The sequence below is a fragment of the Hoplias malabaricus genome, chromosome 14, assembly GCF_029633855.1.
Source record: "Hoplias malabaricus isolate fHopMal1 chromosome 14, fHopMal1.hap1, whole genome shotgun sequence".
NCBI classification, from domain to species: Eukaryota; Metazoa; Chordata; class Actinopteri; order Characiformes; family Erythrinidae; genus Hoplias; species Hoplias malabaricus.
The window spans coordinates 18,224,580-18,250,122 of record NC_089813.1 but is presented as its reverse complement, the minus strand read 5'-3'; the positions used below and the strand labels follow the sequence as shown (position 1 = coordinate 18,250,122).

The following is a 25,543-nucleotide window of genomic DNA, read 5'->3' as shown; positions in this document are numbered from 1 at the left end:
AACAATTGCTGTACGTAAGGGTCAAGGCCGTAAAACTCTACTGAATGCTCATGATCTCCGGGCCCTTAAACATCACTGCACCTCAAACAGGAACGCCACTGTCAAGGAAATAACAGAATGGGCTCAGGAATACTTCCAGAAAGCATTGTCAGTGAACACAATCCACTGTGCCATCTGCCGTTGCCAGCTGAAACTCTACGGTGCAAAGAGCAAGAGCACATCTAAGCAAGCTCCACAAGCTCAGACGTTTGCACTGGGCCAGGGGTCTTTTAAAATGGAGTGTGGCAAAATGGAAGACTGTTCTGTGGTCAGATGAGTCACGATTTGAAGTTCTTTATGGAACACTGGGACGCCATGTCATCCGGACCAGAGTGGACAAGGATAACCCAAGTTGTTTTCAACGCTCTGTTCAGAAGCCTGCATCACTGATGGTATGGGGTTGCATGAGTGTTTGTGGCATGGGCAGCTTGCATGTCTGGAACGGCACCATTAATGCAGAGAACTATGTTCAGGTTCTAGATCAACAAATGCTCCCATCTAGATGTCATCTCTTTCAGGGAAGACCCTGCATTTTTCAACAAGATAATGCCAGACCACATTCTGCAGCAATAACATCATGACTACGTAGGAGAAGATCCGGGTACTGAAATGGCCAGCCTGCAGTCCAGATCTTTCACCTATAGAGAACATCTGGTGCATCGTAAAGAGGAAGGTGCGACAAAGAAGGCCCAAGACGATTGAACAGTTAGAAGCCTGTATTAGACATGAATGGGAGAGCATTCCTATTTCTAAACTTGAGAAACTGGTCTCTTCTGTCCCCAGACGTCTGTTGAGTGTTGTAAGAAGAAGGGGGGATGCCACACAGTGGTAAAAAATGGCCTTGTCCCAACTTCTTTGGGATTTGTTGATGCCATGAAATTTTGAAACAACACTTTTCCCTTAAAATGATGCATTCTCTCAGTTTTGATCTGTGATTTGTGTTCTATTCTGAATAAAATATTAGATGTTGGCACTGCCACATCATTGCATTCAGTTTTTATTCACAATTGGTTTAGTGTCCCAACTTTTTTGGAATCCGGTTTGTAAATTCAAACACAGCCATTTTGCTTATTTTCATATCAATTTAAGTGTTGTTTTAGGTCATTGGTTATTCCACATAGCAGCAATTCCCGATTAGTCATATAAGCTCACATATCATAAAATCTGGTAAGACAGTAGGACTGAACAGTAAAACTGAATTTGCCTTTGTTTTATATGCAACATTTAGATACACATTCGTTTGGTATATATAAACAATTATTTAGATTTAGAGGAGTAAAATAATAATAGTAAAAATAAATCCATCATGAATTTATCTTGCTGAACACTGCATGATTTTTGCTGTATTACAGGAGAATGTGGTGATGAAAATGACGCGGAAAAAAGAAAAACCCTGCGTGGATTATGAAGGGACGGACTGGGCAGCAGGCGTGATGCACTAGGCTGCATATTCGAACCGCACCTTCTCTTACATGAACCCAAATCACAGACATTGTGGTCAGAAGACGACAGGAAGAAATCCCCACGTTTCATCTTAGTCCTCAGATTTAGCTCTGCATCTTCATATCATAGAGATAAACTCGTAATGTTTGAAATTAAGCTGAGAGAACCAAGAAATCAGACACTGGCTGTGCTTCATACAACGCCCGCTGTGTTTTATTCATGCTACAGGGAATAACGTGACACCTTCGCTTTTGCAACCACGTCGATGATTGCTGTATGGAACCCTAAATAGCTTATTTCTAAACTTAAAGCAACAACGTACGTTACCTTAGCATAAGATAAAGAGCAGTTAACTTAACTGATTTTCCTTGGGAAAGTAGCTGGATACATATCGTTCGGAATACCTGAGGAGTCGAGGATTCTCTCCTGCATATAAATCCAACGCTCCAGTCACCTCATCTTTAATCTTCACCATGAATTACCTGCGACGTCGACTATCGGATAGTAATTTTATGTCCAACTTGCCAAATGGCTATATGACTGACCTTCAGCGGCCCGACCCTCCCCAGCAAAACCCCGGACAAGGGGTGCCGCCCGGAGCGCAGGAGAGGCGGCCAACTCCCAGCCAGTCAAGCGGGGCCGGCTTTTTCTCCTCTATTTCCAATGCTGTGAAACAGACCACCGCTGCCGCGGCAGCCACGTTTAATGAGGCTACGGAAAGAGCAAGTGCAACACATACAAAAATACTGTTAGTCATTGACGATCAGCAGACAGATTGGTAAGATCTGAACACTGAAAATATTATTCTATGTATTTCATCATAATGAGGAGGACATATGTCCGATGAAAGAGCTTCAGTTTGCTCAAATGTGTTGAGTATCACGTTGATTCACGAAGTGTTTTATAAAATAAACTGCATTGATATCCAGGTAATACAGATACAATCTTATAGGGCTTATTTGGGCTATCTCTGGTCATTCACGGTTAAACCTATCAGTGGTCTAATATCTTTAGTCGTGACTCATGGGCATCTCGCCTCTTCTCATCCCTTAGCATAACTGAGGCATTGTTAAATTGTAAAAAAAATGATTTGTTGCAATACAACTTTCATTCTACTAAAGGAAAATGCTTAAAGCAAATTAACAGTTCTTCAACGCTGAATTTTGTAAATTATACTTAAGGGTTCATTAAAAGAAATTGCAGCAAACTTTTATATAGACTATATTAGTGGTACTGCACTTGTTGTCCTCCCCCCCGCCCTGAATAATAATAATAATAATAATAATAATAACATAATAAATGTTATTGTTTATTAAGAAATAATTATTAAATATGAAATATAAAAGTGTAATGATAAATTAAATTAATATAATAAATATAATGTTAATATGTTTTATTATTGATAATAATCACTAACACTTCATTTATATAATAATAAACATGGGTAGTTATTGTCCAAGCTCATCGGAATACTGAAAATAAGGTGTATATTTGGTGAACCACTGTCATGGTCCTGGCCATACATGTAGAAACACATCTGATCCAAACAAATTTATTTTAATTTCATCTGACCAGAGGATGTACTGCCAATATTTATCAGGCTTGTTTTCATGTCCTTTGGCAAACCTGGCTTGCAGTTTTGTGCGTATTACTTCGAAATGGCTTTCTTCTTAAAAAAAAAAAAATGTTTCTGATGAAAAGTCTTGTGCTTACATGAAAGCACCGAACCATCTGTTTTTTATCTTTATAGATAACAGCATATAACTTTTAATATTAAAATTAATATTAATGAATATAAATATGGGCGTCACGGTGTCGCAGTCGCACAGCTCCAGGGACCTGGAGGTTGTGGGTTCGACTCCCACTCCAGGTGACTCTCTGTGAGGAGTTTGGTGTGTTCTCCCCCGTGTATGCATGGGTTTCCTCCGGGTGCTCAGGTTTCCTACACAGTCCAAAAACACACGTTGGTAGATGGATTGGTGACTCAAGTGTCTGTAGGTGTGAGTGAATGTGTGTGTGTGTGTGTTGCCCTGTGAAGGACTGGCGCCCTCTCCAGGGTGTATTCCCGCCTTGCGCCCAATGATTCCAGGTAGGCTCTGGACCCACTGCAACCCTGAACTGGATAAGCGGTTACAGATAATGAATGAATGAATATAGTTACTTTAATATGATTGGATTTTTGTGATATTGAACAGTGACATTCAAAGTCCTTATGAAGACCTTTGTCCAAAATGTCCTTTGGAAAGGTCTACTGCTACATAAATATAGTATATTGCAGTTATACTGGAATCTTATTCACATATAAATATTTTGTTTGTAGTGTGTAGTGCTTATGACAATTATATTTGCGTTGCTTTACTACTAATAGGAAAAAGGTTTTAAATAAAATCCATGTAAAACCTTGCACCATAGTAAATAGTTATTTAAATTTTCTTTTGTATACATCCTACTTGAGATTTTCTGTATGACTCCTACCATTTGTGCAGTGTTCTGATTTAGTTCTATTATTTCCCTCCATTAGGGTCAAGGTTTTTAGAGGCAAGAAGGTTCATGGTGAATTTGACCTCAAAGTGGAACAGGTGGGAAATTTTTACACTGAAATCGTTGAATGTCATAAAATTTTTAAATAGATAAAACATTTAAATAATAGAGATTTTTCTATATGGCAATTTCAGTATTGTTGTAAGAGCTGTCCAATTTACCATTTCACATACCCATAAACATGTATCTAAACTGAAGAATATAACAACTGCTACTATTTATTCACCTCCAATGTAATTTTGTCATATTCCTAAATATACATTATTTTTACCCTACATATTAATATATATTTTTAGCTGTTTTATATTAATATGTACGTTTTATTTGAATAACAAGTTAAGAAAATAAAAAAAAGCACAATTAGCATCAATGAACATCCTCTGGGTTTATAAATAAGGAGATTGGTAATCAAGCATATCAGGACATAGTTTAAAGTTAATTTTATAAACTTATATGTACTTATTATAAATATTAATCCTGTGTTTTGTTACTGGTATTTTTTTCAAGGCTGACTTCTCTGAGATAAATCTGGTAGCTCATGCAACTGGGAGCTACAGTGTGGGCATAGAAGCTATCCGTGGTGGTAACAAGGTCACAAAGTAGGTTTCATCAGTTTGTAGTGCTGTTTAACTTATTTAACTAAGTTATTAATTTATTCAAGAATAATATTACACTATTTGCTATAGTAAGATACAGGATAATAAAGGACAGAACATTATTTTTAAATTATTTAACCACTGTTCTTATGTATATTTATATTCTCTCCAGATGTTTCAAACCAGATTTTTTACTGGTGCGGCAGCATGCTTTCAGTATGGCCAAGAATGGAGATCACAGGAACATAGTAATTGGTCTTCAGTATGCTGGTATCCCAAGTGTAAACTCTCTCCACTCAGTGTACAACTTCTGTGACAAGCCATGGGTGGTAAGCTCCACTGTCAAATATGATCTAATATTAATCAGTGTCACTGTCATTTTACTTTGTCCTGATGAGTTTATGTAATAAATGAATTTATTAAAACCTTGTGGTGGAAGTTTATGTATGAAATCTATTAATTTATTATTTCCAAATATTTGAAAGACATACCATAATAAAATATGATTCTTTTTATAGTCTTATGGCCATAATGGCACATTTTCATATCATCCAAACTGTCATGTATGAGATTATAAACCTGTGAGCTTTAATATCTGTTGCAGTTTGCACAAATGTCCAGATTGTACAAGCAACTGGGTCCTGAGGAGTTCCCACTGATTGAGCAGGTTTACTACCCTAACCACAGGGAAATGGTGAGCATGGCACCATCTGTTTTTCTTTTTGTTTTCTTGTTCTTTATATGCATTGACTTATATTTAAGTCCTGCTGGAGCATATAAACAGAACCAGCACACCATTGCATGTTATTGGGACAGCATTTGGACAGATGATATTCTAAATCTGTACTCCATAGCACTTTTTAACACATTTTCATAGTTTGTCATGGTGAACGATTCATAGAAGTGAACAGAAGCTAGAGATACACCACTGAAGCTACTAAAAGATCAGAGTCTGTGCTGTAGATAAAAACATGCTGAACCATTTTATAATGAGCCATGCTTTGTCTAAATTGGAATTCATCATATGAACATAACATATTCTTTTGTTGTTTGTGACTTGGGTCCATAAGGAGCCTAAATTCAAAGATGCTAAATCTCTCATGTGACCCGAATTTAGCCTGTTTTTAATAACAGATCAACAAATAATCATTACTAAATTAGAGTGTTAAAAATGTAGTATGTAAATTAATATAACTGTCTTTTAAAGGCAATTCTTGCAGTTTGGATACATATACATTCACTTGTCAAAGGTGCAGGTAGTAAAAAGTCAGCAGGTAATAGCATAGAAACTGCAATCTCTTTCTCTTCATTTAATTTATTTAATACTTTTTGGATTAAAGGTACATTCATACTAAATGGAGCTCACTGCAAAATATAATACAAACAGTAACTGAGAATGTCTTAATGTTTTTGTAGTGTAACTGTATGTAGGAGTAAAATTGCTGTTGTTCCTGTGTGCTGTAATGAGTCAGTGTGCTTATCATTGTGCTTACACTTGTGCTCCTAAAATACAGACATTTATCATTTAATTCTGATAAATCTCATGTTGACTTGTCATGTCTAAAATATAGATTTTCCTGGTTTAAAATCAGTGCTTTAATTATAAAGTCAAGTATGAGCAAATAAAACTATTGCAATTAATTGTGTTATCCAAAAAGACTGATATGATCAAACAAAATTACTTATTTTTTAATTTGTGTGTATACAGTATATATGATTTTTTTTTGACACAAATTCCATCCTGACAGCTAGTGCTCCCACAATAAAACAAAATGCTACCAACCTGGCAGGGTTAAGGCAAGCATAGGGTTCCTATGGGACATGTGAAGCCAGCCATTGCCTCTTTACAAGCTGCTGCTAATGCAATACCATATTAATGCACTGGAGGAAAACGGCAAGAGTTCAAATCAGCCACGTCAGCTAATTATTATAAATGCTTCATTGTTTTTCAGTGTGTTTCATTATAAAGTAGAAATTGTGGATTAAAACGTGCAAAACAAAAAGTTTAGTTCTTGCTGGGAAGTGTTAACCTAATGCAGGTTTTCAAATTTCTGCATATAAATGTTGGGTAATTTTCAGTGTGGTAAGCATTGTTTGGGGTGGGGCAGGCACAATGCAGCCTTTTTGATAGAGGCTGTTCACACCAAACAGCATGCTTGTCTACTGATGACAGATCACCACCCCTGGCTTCCCTGTAGTGGTGAAGATGGGTCATGCTCACTCTGGCATGGGAAAGGTAGGATTGGATCATTCATTTTCTATTTAATCCTGTGAATATAGACTATAGGAATATAGGAAAAATAATTTAGTAATTCTGTTTTAAGTAGTAATTTCATTCATGATAAAATTGTCTAAAGAGTATAAAGTTAATTATTAATTTTAAAATGTATTACAGTTTTTCCTCAGTCACTTTATACCATTTCTCAAATCATCATATATATTTGCACAACATTATGTGCATTTCTCAAAACATTTCATACAAACACCACCACAGGGTGGATTGCTGCCAAATGTTTATAACTTGCTCAAAATCTTTAGTTCATGTTCCAGATTGAAGTATTTATGTCAATGAATATGTCAGTGTTATCAGAATGACTAGATATTCTGTCATTGATTACGAATGAGACAGTAAAAATATTTAGCTACATTGTCAGTATATCATTAGCACTGTAAGTGTTTTCTGAATGTTTTGATGACAATGAAAATGCACTGGGCTGCACTTTTACTGTGGGGTGCATATAAAGAGTGCAAATTTAGACATTATTGTATGTAGGAGAATTCCCGCCTTGCGCCCGATGATTCCAGGTAGGCTCTGGACCCCCCGCGACCCTAAACTGGATAAGCGGTTACAGATAATGGATGGATGGATGTATGTAGGACATTGATTGAAAGAGACTGGACAAGATTCATACTTTTTACTGTTTGTACTGTAGGTCAATGACAGACAGTGTCATTATGAGATATAAAAGAATGATTGATGAAAGAAAGACTGTTTAGCACAAATGGATAAAATCTGGCAAATCAGAAATATAAACAAGAGTAACACGCTTTAGGCACCGGTGTACATATAGGGCACACACAGGGAATTACACTGGAATCTTTCTGGATTAAGGGTGGATAAGCGGTTACAGATAATGGATGGATGGATGTATGTAGGACATTGATTGAAAGAGACTGGACAAGATTCATACTTTTTACTGTTTGTACTGTAGGTCAATGACAGACAGTGTCATTATGAGATATAAAAGAATGATTGATGAAAGAAAGACTGTTTAGCACAAATGGATAAAATCTGGCAAATCAGAAATATAAACAAGAGTAACACGCTTTAGGCACCGGTGTACATATAGGGCACACACAGGGAATTACACTGGAATCTTTCTGGATTAAGGGTGGATAAGCGGTTACAGATAATGAATGGATGGATGAATATGCTGTTTGTCCATAATGAATGAGTAACAGCTTATATGAGGTGCACATGTACAGAGGTTAGACAATGAAACTGAAACACCTGTCATTTTAGTGTGGGAGGTGTCATGGCTAAATTGGACCAGCCTGGTGGCCAATCTTCATTAATTGCACATTGCACCAGTAAGACCATGTGCATCCAATGGTTCAAACATTGTATCCTGAAGGCGGTGCCATGTATTAGGATGACAATTCACCAATACACACACCAAGACTGGTCAAAGATTGGTTTGATGAACATGAACGTGAAGTTGAACAGCTCCCATGGCCTGCACAGTCACCAGATCTAAATATTATTGAGCCACTTTGGGGTGTTTTGGAGGATCGAGTCAGGAAATGATTTCCTCCACCAGCATCACATAGTGACCTGGCCACTATCCTGCAAGAATTCCTTAAAAAAATCCCTCTGACCACTGTGCAGGACTTGTATATGTCATTCCCAAGATGAATTGACACTGTATTGGAGGCCCTACACCATACTAATAAATTATTGTGGTCTAAAACCAAGTGTTTCAGTTTCATTGTCCAACCCCTGTAACTAGATGATGTAGAGTTTGAGCAAGTAATTTGGAGAAATTTAATTCTGATTTGAGAAATGCTCCAAAGTGACTGAGAAAAACTGTAATAAATAGCTGTTTACACATTTTTTTATATTACAAGCTTATGAAACATTCATTTCAGGTCAAAGTGGACAATCAGTATGATTTCCAGGATATTGCCAGTGTTGTGGCCCTGACTAAGACTTATGCTACTTCTGAGCCTTTCATTGATGCCAAGTATGATGTCCGTATCCAAAAGATTGGAGACAATTACAAAGCCTATATGTAAGTCCAACTGTTGTTTTACCTCTGTAAGTGGAAAATTAAGCTTGTCTGGCAAATCATTTTTGATACCAACTATGTTACTGGCAGGAAATATTTTGCCTTCCAATTTCTAAAGTTCCCAAAATCAAGTTTGCCTAAGTTTAGGACAGATGCCTCTGACTTATCTAGATATGATTTGGCATATTCCAATCATTCCAATTAATTGTAATGACGTTGTAGGTCCCCCCCCCCCCCTTACAATAACAAATATATATGTAGTCGAGCACAGTAGAATGGTGTACTACCATTCATTTGCTTTGTCTTTCTTGCCATTATATTAGACGTTCTATTTGACAGTTTTCTTAGTATTCCAAACTTTGTCTATATATTCACATTTTGTAATAAAAAAGGTGACTGAAAGTACCTCATTTGATTTGTAGGCATCAGTTAGTTTAATTTTCATGTTAACAGAATTACACATATCTGACATGTATGTTCTTGAACATGCAAGATATGTACACAGACTATTTATTACAATATTGCAATTGATGGAGTGAAGTTGCAATCTATTATGTTACAGTGAATTCAGTAAAGGCAGCATTGGATGTCATGGAAACTGATTTGTGCAAAGATGCATTTCTGTAATTGTGGACCTCAGCACATGGGGAATTACAGGTCTGTGAAAGTGTAGGTTGTCTACTGCAAAATTTCTGGTTGTGTTGGCTTTGATACCCTCGAACCTCAGCTGCATAGTGGAGCTTGTGATTGCTGAGAATAAGAATAAAATTAGAAGATGATCACAGATTGACAATCTGTGAAATGTCTGAAAAGTCCTAATCAGTGGCTGAGAATATCTAGCATACTTCAAACAGAAAATTCACATGGCAATGACCTTATGCACTCCAAACTGTTTTAACCCATTCCAAAATGTATAATACACTGCAACAATCTCACAGTTCAAAAAGGATAACTGGCTGTAAAGAAATAAAATCTAAAAGATAACATGCTCCAAAAAGAATAATTTGTTGATACATACATTCAAATCTTTTAAATTCAGATCTCAAAAATATGAATATTAGCCAGAGTTTAACCTCCCATGTCTCCCAGGAAATGTAAACATCAATAAACTGAATACAGCATTTAACTGGAGAAATCTGACTTTCTCAATAGTTTATCTTCGTTTTAAATGAGGCTGTGGACCTCCATTACATATTGCGTTGACATTAAAAACATGTTGAAAAAATTAGGGAAAAAGCCCTCAACTTGGCACAGTTGTAAGGGACCGCCTGCACCGTGGTCATCCCACCTCCAGAGGGGGACTACGCTCCAGGATGCCTAGTAATCAGCCCAAGTGAGAACAGCTGGTGCTGACAGTTCATAAGACCTCCGCGCTGCTTTCCTCAGTGCGTGGTTTTGAGTTTGTACGGAAACAGACCACGCCGGTAATTTGGTATTTTCCCCCAAAAGGCGTTTTTCTGGTTCCTTTTGAATTCGCTACCCTTTGAGTTAAATAATTTCACAAGCCCCTTTTCTCGTTTATGCAGCAGTCTGGAGAGAATTTTCCTGTTGGGACCTTGGTCTCACTGCCTTGCTTTCTCTTTTGTCGTTTAAAAAAATAAATACATTTTGTTCCAAGTTCTACTCTTTTTCTCTCGCCTTTATTGGGCTCTCTTTCCTCCTTTTGTTGTGAAAGCGACTGTAAGGTTCCTGGTGGCGCAACGGGTTTGTTAGCGGCTTCTCATATTAATTGTTACTCGCGGGCGAACGATTCCCGTTCAGAACTTTATTTTTTGGTTTGAGGTTTATTCTTTCTGTACTACTTTTCATCTTTTGTCATCCCAGTTTGTTCCCTTTGATTTTCCTTCCCAATAATTATTTATATTGTTTTTGGAGTTTGTCTCCTCTCTAGGTTTAAAACGTACTGTCACAATAACCACTACCTCCTACATAGTACACTGGTACACTCACTGCATTTGGACCCAAACGACCCCGGTTAGATTCCCACCTTGTGCAAAGCATTCTTATCTGCACTTGAGTCTTTCATCTTGGTAAACTTTACGGAACTACTATCACAGAGTCTCCCCTGTACATAGCTGTCCCGTTACGACAGTGAGATAAATTTATATATAACCGTCTGGTAGTTCAGGACAGTATATTATCATGGAAAGCTTGTCCTGTTTTATAACAAATGGAAAAAAAAATAAACTTTGTACTTAAATTATATTTAGGCAACTCATTTACATGGGGATTTTGTCTGATTATGACAGGATCTGACAAGATTACATTTTAATGTTCACATGTTTAACATTACTAAATGCAGTGGTTCTCAAACCTTTTCTATTATTCCCCACTTCAGAAGAATTTGTGCCCCACCTGTCCCATGTCACCCCCAAAAAATAGCTTAACATTATCAGTAGCTTAACATTATAACAGTAGATACAACATTTAACATCAGTGTTTAAAAACACAGAAAAGTGGCCTACGTAAATTGTGCTTCAGTTTCTCACTTTTCAATCTGTGCGAAAATGAACAAAGGCAGGTTCAAGGGCATAGAAGTGAGTTTGATATTGGGTAAGGGGGCATGTTTGCTGAGTCAAAGCCCAACCCACACCCAAAATATTAGATAGCTATAAGTAGATTCCTATGTAGATAAGGCAGTAAAATACTACATTTTTATAATTATGTGGAACAGTTTTTAGTCAATATTAACGTTAGAGAGTGAGGCTGTTTTCCAAACAACATGCTATGTAACTTTACACACTATATATAACTTGCTGCATGTTTAGAGAGCTTTCTCACAACCAGAACACAGCTAATATTAATGTATTAACGTTAACTAACTCTCAGATCCTCCTCTGTTACCCTAACAGGGGTGCCCAAAGTCCGGCCCCCGGGCCAACTGCGCCCCGCTGTAAGATTTTAATTGGCCCTCGGCATCACATGCATCATTTGTGGCCCACGGGCCCTTGTCAATTTTTTTTCACCTGACGGTGGCAGCAGTGTGCTAATGTATAGGATATTGCGCCACGGTGTTTCTCATGGCCAGCAAAGTTATTCACATTTGGTGATGGCTACCACAAAAAAAAAAAAAAAAAAAAAAAAAACGGATTGAAAAACTGACGGATTTCAAGACGGTAAGCAGTTGCAGTGAATGTTTAGGTTTTACACTCTTTTGATATCCGGCACTAACTGCTCTAAAATGAAATTTAATAGTTAAATACAAACTATTTTGTAAATGTGTGTGTTTCATGTTTTGAATACATTGTTATAAATAATACCTTTTGAAAAAGTATGGACACCACTGCCCTAACAGTATGCTATGTAACCCGCTTTTATAACTGTAAATTAGCCGTCATTGTTATCTTTTGTGCTCTCATTACTGACCTTAAGCTGGTAAAAACTAAGTTTATAAACCAGATTCTGCTGGTGAATCGGAGGCCAGTGAAGCTTAGTATTGGAGCAGCTTTATTTTTAAACAGGTACCGTAACAAAAGCTGAAAAGACCCACCTTGTCTGTCTTGCTCCCAAAACATGTTAATCTCTGTGGTGCATTTTCAAAACAAATGTGTGTGAAAAAAGCATTTTTTTTCTCCAGGGCATAATAATAATGTAATCATATTTTATTTATATAATTTTGTGGGGGACATGCCACCCCCCCCCATCCCCTTGCAGTTCTGACACCAATGGGCAGGTGAACAAATGTTTTGCACTACACATCTTTTCAAAACAGGGTTGCATGCTTGATGCTGCCACACTCAAGTCATAAACGTTATACACTGCCCTGTTGTACATATTGTACTGCTGCAATTCATTGTCTGTAACCGCTTATCCAAATCAGGGTCGTGGTGGGTCAGGAGCCTATCCGGAATCACTGGGCATAAGGCAGGAACACACCCTTGAGGGGGCGGCAGTCCTTCGCTGGGAGAGGCACACACACAATTCCCACCCCATGGACACTAGAGTAGCCAATCTAACTACCAACATGTGTTTTTTGAACATGAGAGGAGAAGACACTACCTGCTGTGCCAATGTGGTGCACTCGCATTTAACATGCCAGCATCAATTCTTATTTTTCGCAATATGGATCCAGGCAAGTCTCCTATCAAATGTTCTTTTAACATGTTTAAAGGCTATTAATGAATCTTTTATGAGTGCGTAAGATTTATTGGCAAAACAGAAAGGCATTAAGCTCTAAAACCCTTTGGTTATTCCATATTTTTTCAGTGCCTCTTTCAGTTGCATTTAAACTATTATTTTTGACATAGAATATGGCTATGTCTATAATATGTTTTCTTTTATAAAGAAAGACTCTTTGCTACTCAAACATGTAATAACTTGAGGTTTAAATGCCAGCTGATATTTGATATTTTCTTGAAATTGGCCATGTTGTCATCAATTTATCAAGTGCCTGTTACATATTTCTAAATGAACAGCCTTCAAAACATGTTCAAACTTCAGATATCTTTGCTGAAATTGTTAGTTTGTGGTGTCTGTTAGTTGAAATAATTTTTGATGATTTATTACTTATTACGTGGCATAATACTGTGACAAACCAAATTAATAGCATCAGAGGGACTTATATTTCTTGATATTCTAAGCTCTAGGATGTGTGACTGATAAAACTATGACAGTCACAGCAGGCAAGCTTTTGAGCATTTTGGCCAATATGAACAATATCCCAAGTAATAAAAATTATTTTGGTACACTGGCAATTTACTCAGCTGCTTATAATAGTAACAATTATTATAATAATCTTTTTAAAAATATGACTTATTTATTTAGAATACACACAAAATTATTTAAGCTTTTTATTTATATTTGGATCACATCCAAAGTTATTTGATGTGAAACCACATACAAAATCTTTGAAACATAAATAAATTAAAAATAAAAGAAAATGCATGTTTGTTTTTGCTGAATGACTCGGTTTTTTTCTGCCCAGAGACAGCCAGGGTTGACTTCTTCAAGTTATAATAGCAGAAAAAAAATACATTTTGAAGGATCTGCTTGTTTTTTAGTTTTTTTCACACCAGATTACACCCATCTCGTCGCAATGAGTGCTATTTTTCGAAACGTTAGGATCTGCTTTTTCTAATGATATGTGGAACACACCGATACCTTGTGGTATTCATGAGTTATAAAGCTGAGAATATAAGTTGTGCTTTTAGCCTGCAAGCTGCGGGACGTGGGGTCCAAGGGTTAATAAAGACAGACACAAAAATGCTCATTTCTTCAGATTCCTTGCACTCCACCTGCAAAACCACACTTTGAGAAATGCTGACTTAATGCAAGCACCATATTTTTTTTAACCAGAATATATATATGAATAAATAATCTGAAAAAGAAACAGGGCATTGTTTATATATTGATGGTAAGCCACTGGTGTATTGTTATACCTGTAATCTGTACTGGTATATTCCAGGTAGGCATCATTTAGGTTGACGCCTGGATGTTAAAGGCAGACCATAGGGGGTACTTATGGAACTAAATTACAGTCAAATGTTTTGTTTATTTGAAAAAAAAAACACTAAAATGGAAAGTTAAAATCCTGAGATTGAACTTTGAAAAATGCAACAATGTATTCAAAATTAAAGTAAGCGTAGCATGAGCAAGTCATCTTGATGCATGTGAAAGACATGAAAAGTGATTAGTCTGATAATGAGAAAACAGGAAATGACATGTAAAAAGCAGTCAAGTGGCCAGACGAGAGTATACAGCAATGAAAGAGAGTATGAGATGAGTTGAGAATATGCAGTCTGATGGATGGTGACCAACAAGCTGAAACAGATTAGAAGCATAATAACAGGAAACAATAATGGAGGTAATAAAAGACAAGTTTAATACAGAAAATATGTAATTTGTAAAAGCAACCATAACACAAGTAGAGAAACAATAACCTGTAATAGATGATCAACCAAAAGCTTGCATGAAGAGGTAGGTTTTCAGTCGGGATTTAAAGATTGGTAGTGTGTTTGTCATTCAATCAGGACTGCTTTTTTTGTACTGAGGCACAGTAATGCTGGAATCAGCATTTGGGGGGCCTTCAACAAACTGTCCCCACAAAGGTGGAAGCATACAAATGTCCAAAAATATCTTGGTATATTTAAGCTAATTATTGCTTTTATACAAAAGTTCAGTAAATAAATCGTGAAATATGGAACTGTGAAAGTGGTGTGGTGGAAAATTGTGACAGAAATGAAAAACCGAGTCTGTCGGTTTCAAAGTGAGTAACAAACATTTATTGGAATAAGGAAATGCAATGCATAGACACTTCTATTCTCTTCTCCCCTGGAACAGTTTCTCAAAAAGATATAACGCTAGCCCCTCCCTAATTATACAACAACTATCATTCTATTGTCTCATATGACCATGAACAAAGTTACATTACGCAGGTGCTCACTCTGTTTCTAACTATCTGTGATGTTCTGATGCATTCTGCTCCCAGAGTCCCCTTCCACACCATTTAAACTAGCTTCAGTTATCTCAGCTCAGTACGGAGAGGAAGGGAACTGAAGGTCAAGATGTGCCAGCGCACAGTTATCTGACACACATACACACAAGCCTGCTGCCTTCAGTGTGTTCAAGAAGGCAAAACAACATCAGTCACACAAGCATATATGGCTTTTGCTGATATAGATGAAATTAACAATCCCTTTTATTTTATGAATCATTTCAATAAACAAATTCCATCACAGTGGTGTCAAAAATATTTATGAAATTAGTAAAGCCCTCCGCTAAATTATAGTTCCTCAACAAGTAGTTTGTTGCTACATCACAGTAACAAACCCTGCACTGCCCTCACCACTCACACTGGATCAGACTTCACCGCTACAGTATCGCTAACCTGCTGAGTAAACTACCCAGACCGCTAATTTGCTCAGTAAACTAATCCAGATAAACTTGCTTCTTCCCAAGACAGTCTCTATCTAGTCTGGTGTGCACCATAAGATGTAACAAGTCATAATGCATTATACTTCTAATATAGCTAACATCCATATTTAACCATGGCTGCATGACTTAATTTTACACATTTTTGCTCGGTTCTAAACCCACAGTCATTTAGTGCACTATGTAGTGAATGGGCAGTGATTTAGGCTGGTAGCAACAATACCAATCCATACCGATACTTTGTGCAAATACACCTAATATCCCAGACAGCAATCATATATCGGTCCACTGGCGTAAAAGGTTTGCACTACTGACTGTAGAACACTGCTGGTCCACCATCGGACCACTCAGGTTACTGTCCTCTACAGGATATAAAATTTTTAATTTCGTTTCAAGAACTTTATTCTAGAAAACAAATTAAACCTAGTCTATGTAATTCACTTTAAATGATTAATTCTTTAGGAAACTTTACCTGAATAAATCTAGGCTTATGTGAAATCATCTCAGTAAGATCATCATGCAGCTATTTGTTGAAGCATTTATTTATTTTGTTATTTATTTCATAGCCATTTGAACAACTCTAACAGCAACAGTGCTTAGCGCTGCTTAATGCTCCATGTTTTCTCCCTCTGTACCTGGATAGTGCGTGCCTGCAGCACCGAAGGACACCGCCAGAGTCTGAAGAGAGACAGAGCTGAAATAGCTCCACACAGTACTCTGTTTATGCTCTGCCATTATGTCCGTCTCCAGACTGAGTGACTGATTGCCACTGTGCTTACACATTACGCACTTACCCAGGTGGAAGGAAAAGAAGTTCCTACAAACCGCGTATCATATAGACAAAATCTCAATAGTTTAGTTACTTTCCACTGTGTTTCTGTTAATGATACACCATACCTCAAATGACTAAAGTATCAAACGTATCAATATTTTGATTTGAGAATCAAATCTAAAGATTTTAGAGCATAAAATCTAGTATTGGAGGTATTGCTATATCTGTATCAATCTGTATATCACTAATGCCCTGAATATGCTGCTAAAAACTCCTCACGAGCGCTAAGGATGGTTACGGCATATGAATCTCAGATGGGCTTTCTCTCCACTGGTATCTATTTTCTTATTGTCTTTGTTTTTCTTGTTTTTGTATTCTGGCTTCATCTCAAGCCATTTAATTAATGTCTTATGTATTTGTGTTGAATCAAATGGTCTTTAGTGCCAGTCACTGCCCTCAGTCTCCATTTATTTCAAGTTAAACTTGTTTCTAACAGTGAGTGGGTATTTTGGCATGTTGTTTTTATCAGTATTAGAATTCTCAAAGTAAACCAAAGACAGTTTATTGATGTGAAACATGAACTGAAGCTAATATAGCAGTGAAAAAAGTGATGAGGGAAGCTGCAGTGTAGAGAGTTGTTAGCAACGGCTCAGCGAAATTATACAGTGGTTGTGGAAAACCTGTGCTTTTATTGTGAAATAAAGCACTCTTTAGAATGCTTATCAACCAATCAGAATGCATGACCAGAATAACTGTTGTTTAATAAATGATTAATTAGTCTTCATTTCAACTAAAACATTGCAATAGCATTATCCCTCCACTTTCAGTAAGGTGTTTATAATGACTCACTCTTTCACAAATATTTGTAGAGACAGACTGCTTGGCTGGGTGCTTGATTTTCTACCCGTGTGTAATGGGGCTGAATTAAATGATTGAGGCATATCCCAATAGTTTTGTCCATATATTTTCTTATTTTTATTATTTACTTTAAACACTTTATTTTCATTTTATCCTACTTTCACTTTCATTTCAAATTATTATTTTAGTTGTTAGAAATTCGGCATTGAAGAGTCAGGAGACTGGAGTTTATTTACACGTACACAGGACCATGTATGAGTATAGCTGGATGATCTCAGTCTATCTCAGGATGATCTGAAATTTAGAAACTGGAGGTTCAGAGGTTTCCTTCACGTGCATGCAGAAAAGCACGAGCACAGCTTTGTCATCAGTTTGTCACCAGTTCTCAGTCTGTTCCCGATCCAGTCTGATCTCGATTCAGTCTGATTCCGATCCAGTCTAACACCAAATATTTTAGGAGGGCCTTATATACATTGGAGAAGTGGGGGAGGGGAATTGGAGGAAGAAGAGGAGTGAGAGGAGGGGTATGTAGAATGAGGGTGATGAAGAACGTGTAAGACAGAAGAAGGGGGAAAAGGTTAGAGAAAATGGAAATCGGGAGGGATAGGAGGAAGAATAGGGGTGAGAGGAGGGGTAGGTGTGATAAGGGTGATGGTCAAGGAAATAAGCTAGAACAAGAGGTGTGAGGGGAGGTGTATGATGAAAGACGTAGTTTCTCTCAGTTCTTAAACTGTTTACACTTACATTTTATAATTTTGTCTTGGGGAAAGTCTGTAAAACCATTCGAGCTGGATTTATTTATGAACGGTGCTATACAAATTAAAATAAGAATTATTATATTTTTTATTAATATTATTAACAGTTATAATATTATTATTGTTGATATTATTGTTTAAAATTTTACTTTTTTATATTCAATTTCCTCCCCTTTCCATATACTTTCTTTAAAAGTCATGGTAGGCAAGCCTGCTAGTATTACATACATGTTTTCTCTTACTCATGGAGTTTCCCTGTAGGGAGGTGGAGCATTGTACTGCACACACACGGCCCCACTGTGGCACATGCAGCGCATAGGACATGCTGCTCTTATTTAAAACATTTAAAACAAGTTATGATTGTTATATATTACAAAATCTGATAAAGATTTTAACAACCAATACCTTATGTAGATTTTGGCACAGTGTCACTGGGTGGGAGTCCTAAAAATTTTACAACATTTGACACCAAATGAGCTGATTTGTGAACCTCTTCTTTATTATTCTTATTAATATACTACTCTGTCATACATTTTAGTACACTTAGCACTGTCTGACTGCAGCAGATAAAAATAATTGGTTCCTATGTGAATAAATACACTAAAAAAAACCCAGGGTTAGCTGGGTTATGAACATCTGCGGCCTGGCATACACCTGAAATCTACTGGTGTCCCTAAAGGGAAGCTATTTTTACATGAAGTACATCAGTATTCCCTATAACTAGAGCTCTTTCAGCAGGCTTCTCAGCAGGTGTGTCTAGCTGAGTGGGGCAAGTGTGTTGGGCACAGGAACAGGCAGAGAATGATGCTTGTGTTTACAGGATGTTGTTCTTTTTGGAGCACATTAAGTTATTGCTGTTCATTAATGTTTGGGAGTGTGTTATCCTTTTTTTCATTTCCTAAATAATTTGCTGCAGTTTGTATTTTTTTCCATTTCAAATAAAATGTATAAATTTTCCGGAAATCCCAAACGTCTGCAAGCAAATCTAAAAAAATCATTGCTTGAGTTTGTCAGTGAACTTGGCAGATGACACATGCTCTCTGGTTGATCAGGAGGACATCTATATCTGGAAACTGGAAGACCAACACAGGGTCAGCAATGTTGGAACAGGTAGCCATGTCTGACAGGTGAGAGTTCCCTGCTGAAAGCTCAATTTTTTAATTTAGGCTTCTTCAGAATTCTAGTGTTATTTCAGCCATTTTGTAGTGATTGCATAGTGAAAGGAACATGTGCTATATATATTCTTCTGTAGGTATCGCAAGTGGGTAGACTGGTGCTCTGAGGTTTTTGGAGGTCTCGATATGTGTGCGGTTGAGGCGTTACATGGCAAAGATGGGCGAGACTACATCATTGAGGTGAAGCCTCACACGCAAGACAACTCAACTCTTTAGATAGAAACAAGTACTTTCTGTTGCATTATTAAGATTTCTACATTATCTTTGTGTGGGCATGGGTGAATGTTTGTATGTCAGGTGGTGGGATGTTCTTTGCCTCTGATTGGGGATCAGCAGGAAGAAGATCGAGCTCTGATAGCTGACCTGGTTCTGTCCAAAATGAACCAGACAGTCCCACGCAACTCATCTCCCTCTCCAGTTCGCTCTCAGGTTAACACACACATTTATTTCCCTTAGCCTGATCGCTTCTGATCCTTTAATATGACATACATTAAGAATCATTTTACCATATATTGCAAAACAGACACATTGTGCAATAAGGTTACAATACGAGAAAAAAACTCGTAGTACCTTTTAGTACCCAATACGTACCACGTAGCAAATATGTGAACTGTTACATTCACAATGCAGCCAGGTGTCTAAGTGAACATGGCCAAAGAACAAGAATATCTCTAGCATCAGAATTCATAGAAAACAATGCGTTATTATACAACTTTTCTCAACGTTTCAACAAGGTTAAACCTTAATATAAATTACTTAAAAATGTCTGCAAAAGTAACAACACAGAGTAAGGTCAAACCCTGGGATAGATATACCAATTATGGAAACAAATGTAACTAGGTACCACACTATTAAGTTCTGATAGTACATCTCTCTAAATATGGGCCTTATTGTCAGGCAATGGCAGGTTAGATTCCAGGAGAACTACAGCCATTTGTTTTGGAGTAATATGGTATAAATGTGCTTCTCACAAACATTCATTTTTTCCCCAAGAAAGACTCTCCTGGTGAAACAGGCTTTTCTTTGTAATTCTGCATTTGTAAGGTTTCATCACTTACATTTTTGTTATTATAAAGAAACTGGATAATTTATGTTTAATTACCCCTATTCTAATGATACATAATGCTTATTCTGTATTTTCAGTAAACTTGAATGTCTTTTTGTTTGCATATACTATACAGTATACTGAAAAGGATTTAATTGTTTATTCTTTCTATTCTTTCATAATTTTTTGGTACCCCTTACTTTACTTGCTCTGATAGGCTTCAGCGCAAAAAGTTGTCTCACCTCAGCCTATCACTCAGCCCAAAGTTCCCCAAGCTCAACAACGCCTCCCTCCACAAGGTAGGAAACTACAACTTAGCTTTAACAAATCAAGGTGCTCTTTTATTACTTTTTTTTCTTCATTTATTCATTATCTTCTCAGGTGGACCACAGCAGGCTCCAACTGATACTACTTCTCCCCACCAAGGATCTATTCTCCAGCAGCGTCCCTCTCCCCAGGGACAGCCTCCCTCCCAGACCCAGCCTGTGACTAGCTCTAATGTGCAAAATCTTCCTTCTCAGCAGCCCAAGCAAGCCAATGCTTCCCAGCATCGTCCAGTGGGCCAAGGGGCCCCAGGCCAACAGAGGCTTCCTACATCCAAGGGCTCAACTCAGCATGGCCCTAGTGTGTATGGTCAGAAACCTCAGCAAACACCCATTCAACAGCAACAGCAGGAACAGAAGCCTCAGCCTGGGGCACAGGGGCCAAAACCTTCAGTTGGTCACTCCCAGAAGACTCCACAAGCAAGGCAGGCTCAGTCAATTCGGCAGCCCACCCAAGGAGGCCCTCAGCAAAGCCAACAGCCAAGAGGACCTCAGCAACAGCAGGAGCATGGTGGTCCTAAACCTCCCACCACCCAGCAGCCACGACCCTTCGCACAGGGACAGGGGGGACCTGGGGGAGTGCGACCACCATTGCAGCAGAAACCACATCCTCCACAGAAGCCCAGCCCTGATCACCCAGCCATGAGTGAATCCCCACAGCTTAAGTAAGAATGGCTATATATGGCATAGGTATACTGTGTTAAAGTAAATTGTTGCATGAATGCATGAATGTTACCACACAACCTAAACTGTTGGCAATTTTAAAAACTTTCATATTTTAAAAATATATGTGGCAGATTGCATAGTAGTATATTCAAAATTAATATGCTGATACTTAGTTATAAAATAGCTTTAGGCAGAAAGGGGAGACAAAATTCAGACACTTTTTACCTCCAGTATCTCTTACAGAGTTTTACATGTAATATCTTTGAATTATAGAATATGCAAATACAAAATATGCATTAAGTATAAAGAAAATATTTCTTCAATAAACAGTTGATTGAATATTTTAAAAAGCATTAGTCTCTGTTGGCAGTTTAAATTTCTTGACCAATGAGCTGAAAGTATCATGTACATCAGCCCATTGATGTTTTCTTCAATAGCATAAAAACCCAATACAATTTGCAGAGAAGTATCCCTACATCTTTATTCTGTCACCTCTGTTTCAATGTGGGTAATGTGTTCTTGGGATAATATACACAACCCTTCTTTGCACATGCTGTAGTTCCCATAGAGTTCATGTTGGTGAAAATTATTTTATGTGAATATATATTATGTGAATATTTTCACGTGTGTAATGTTTAAAATTCTTGCCCCTAATATAGTCAGAAAGCTCCTTCACCTTAATTTTACTTGAATGAGATCTTCATAGCAAACTTGTTTGTAAAAAGGTTACATTTTTAAGAGAAAATAAATACACCCTCTACAAAGACACATTTTTATGTTTAATGATGTGTTCATTTTGTCAAAAAAAATTAAATGTCCATTAAAATGTTATGTATTTACTCTGTAGAGGATGTATTAACAGGTAATTTTTTTACAGCTTCTATAACAAATGTATGTTTAAATGTATGTATGTTTACATAGTATCCAACAAAATAGAATACAGCCTTGTTTCCTGAACTGGATAAGCAGTTACAGACAAAGAATGAGTAAAGGTTATGGATATAGGCTATGATGCCCAAATTCACAAGTAGAAAACAGAAAGGACCAACAATATACTTATCTATTATGTACATCTTATGCATGTACAAATTTTATATGCATTGCCACAACTGAACATATTATTCACTGCCTTCATAAATCATTATAAGGCCATTTTTAAAAGAACGGCTTGTCAGTGTACTGTACCAAAAAACTGAACACAGCAGCTCAGTATAACTGATGTTTGGACATAAAAAAATATTTTAAATACAACATTATTGTATTATATAAAAAAAAATTATAGTTAATTTATATAAAAGCTGAAGTTTTCTCTAGGGGGAACAGTGGCGCTACAGGTAGTGTCGTTGTTGCCCAGGGTCCTGGGGTCTTTGAGGAGTTTGGTGTGTTCTCCCCGTGTCTGCGTGGGTTTCCTCTCATGGTCTAAAAACACATGTTGGTAGGCGGATTGGCTGCTCAAAATTGTCCATAGGCGCCTCCCCCATGGTGTGTTCCCATCTTGCACCCAGTGATTCCAAGTAGGCTTCAGGCCCTCTCTTTTTTTGGTTCTCTTTTGTTAGATTTAGAGTTATGGTTAGCCAGTTTTGCTGTTTTATTCCTTTCCTCTCATTTTCTGCTTGGTCCTCTTATATCTGGTTTACACAGTTTAACCCTGCCTTTGAGCTCTAACATGAACGCTTGTCTGGTGCAGTGTTTAGGGATACTCATTGTAAAGTCTCCACATTTGCATACATTAACAAGTGTTGCACGTGGAGGAAAACACAACAGCTCATTTTGTCCCATTTTTTTCTGACTTGTGCATCCATGAAAAACTCTGGCTTGTTAAAAAAAATTTGTTGGTAGGCAATCCAGATACCTAAATCAATGTGCAAAAATGCACTAGAAAAAATTCTTCCTTTTTAAAAGGAATGCACCAAAACCATAATTCAATAATGAGAATTATTCTTTTTATTATTATTATTATTATTATTTTGTATGATCGCCTCTGGTGGTTTGTTTATATAGATGTACCACAGATCTGTTTATACTTACATACCACAAGGCTCCTTAAAAGTGATCTTCATTGTTCATGACACCCATTCTCTTTCTAATAATGTCATGATTTTTTTTTTTTTTTTTTTTTTTTTTTTAAAGTATATTGGTGTGCATAGGCATTACATACTGGCAGGTATAAAAGCAATCACTGCTATGGCAACTCATATAGCTCCATATTAACAACCAACTGATCTTAATGTCCGCAACTATTTGGATTATGTTTTTTTTAATCTTAGCCCTATTGATTTAACTATATTTTTTGGCAAGTGAAAAATAAAATTAGCCAGACATTTTAGCAATGTTTAGCGTTTTTACAATGGACATCACTTCCTGCCACTTCTAATTACAGGAAATAATTAAAAACTAATTAAAACATAAAATGTTATCAAATATTTTGTTGAATATTCTGACATGCCTGAGCACAGTTAGTTTCCCAGTGTCATACAGTGGTAACATTAGAATAAGAATTTCATCAGTATGGACAAGTTTTTGTCACGTGTTCAATTAAGCTTGCCACTTTGAGCACTAGCCACTAGCTATATCATTGAAACCGCATGTAAGTCAAGGGAAATGTAGTCCAATAAAGCAGTCCTTCATGATTGCGCTTTTGTAGTTTTTGTGTCGTTCTGCACAAATAAAGTTGGTGTAGTCAGTAGTGATTAGCTTTTGTTGCCAAGATGTAGTTGCTTTCCTATTTTCTCTTCACCTGAAATATACAATAAATGATATACCAACTTTAAACCCTAAATCATGCCTTATAAAATTAGAAACTCTTCAGTTTCTTTTAAGTGCATACATCTCAGGGATGTCCTGCAGAGTGATACGTTAAATTGTCTATGATCCCGTCTTCCAATTCAAGAGTTGACAGTCATAAAGAAGTGAAGAGGCATGTATATATTTACTTGGTGGTACCACAGAATGTAACAATTTTTGTGATTAGATATTGTCCAGGTGCTTTAAAAGTAATCCATTGTGGGGCTACAGAATGCAAAAGCCAAGGATGCCATTAATGCAATGAATGTCCATGCAGACAAAAACAATAAAACAAAAATGAATTGTATAAGTTAGATAGTAAAATAAATAACTGTTAATATGTCCCCTTTTTCTTTCCCAATCAGTATAGAATCTTCAATTTTTCCTGGATCCTGTAACTAAAACAGTAGATTGGAAGGGGACTGCCATGTCTTCCATAGGTTAAAACATTTCAACAATGTTTTTAAAGGCAATACATTAGGTGAGGCCATAAATTTAGCCTGTTTCCTTATCCTCTTTCCTGCTTCTGGCACTTGCCTGTTGTGTTGTTGTGACCCCTTGTGCCAGTGATGCATCTGTGTAAATGTTGTATTGTAATTTGTCAAAAACCAAATAGTAGTTGTACCGTATGTAACTTACAAAATATAGAAAATGCATTTTATTTTCTGATTTTGTTCATTATAATAGTTTGTGAATATTTTAAATGAGAATCAGTTACCCAATAAGTCCGGTTACAAGGATTTGATTTAAGTTGTAGTGGCTTTTTTTATTATTTATATCATGCTGTTTGGGGAAAGCACTGTTTAAAATCATTTGCAGCACTTACCCATTGCCATTATTTTGCACACAACTTTATTATGTATAAAAATATGTAAAGATGTTTTTTGTGAGTTTGATGCAGTCTGGCCAAATAAACTGATGGGATTGTGTTTGGGAACATGTGATTTTGTTACATGGTCTACAAACAAGAGTAAGCGAGTGCCATTGTGGCTTTGATGTGCATTTAATAATACATTTATCAGAACTTAATTGAAGTGAGGAAACTGGTTTAAATTTGATATTTTTAAATACTGTGAATGAACATAATAGCCCTCAACACATGCTAGTATTTTGTTACATTCATTTTGGTTATTATTACTTTTTCTTTCAATTGTCTCTGAGTGCATATTAATGTATGTTACTGTGTTTTTAAAGTATATTTATTGAAATCGTTTTATGCTATACTGTGTGACGAAACAATGTCTATCAATGCCTGCAAGTGTACAAAAGTGAATAATGTACTATGAAAGTGAAGAGAAATTAATTAATTAATGTTTGGTATATTGTTATTGTGGCTTGAATATTGTGTGAAATGACTGCTGACCCTGCACATACTGAATAAAGCATA

General features: G+C 36.8%; 1 protein-coding gene across 1 annotated transcript; it reads left to right on the top strand.

The window, feature by feature from the left end:
* Nucleotides 1-1,531: 1,531 nt before the first annotated feature.
* On the top strand, nucleotides 1,532-25,543 carry syn1 (synapsin I). Its single transcript, XM_066644188.1, has 12 exons — nucleotides 1,532-2,260; nucleotides 4,004-4,061; nucleotides 4,531-4,622; nucleotides 4,792-4,948; nucleotides 5,224-5,313; nucleotides 6,793-6,855; nucleotides 8,769-8,911; nucleotides 19,216-19,290; nucleotides 19,416-19,518; nucleotides 19,636-19,767; nucleotides 20,601-20,682; nucleotides 20,765-25,543. The coding sequence occupies exons 1-12, from the start codon at nucleotides 1,956-1,958 to the stop codon at nucleotides 21,373-21,375; spliced, it is 1,911 nt and encodes a 636-aa protein (XP_066500285.1). The 5' UTR covers nucleotides 1,532-1,955; the 3' UTR covers nucleotides 21,376-25,543.

Excerpts from the sequence above, each read along its gene's own strand:
- syn1 (XM_066644188.1), top strand. The coding sequence starts at position 1,956 with ATGAATTACCTGCGACGTCGACTATCGGATAGTAATTTTATGTCCAAC. Across the intron at positions 4,949-5,223 it reads TCTGTGACAAGCCATGGGTG|TTTGCACAAATGTCCAGATT; the intron begins GTAAGCTCCACT and ends TATCTGTTGCAG. Across the intron at positions 8,912-19,215 it reads GACAATTACAAAGCCTATAT|GAGGACATCTATATCTGGAA; the intron begins GTAAGTCCAACT and ends CTGGTTGATCAG.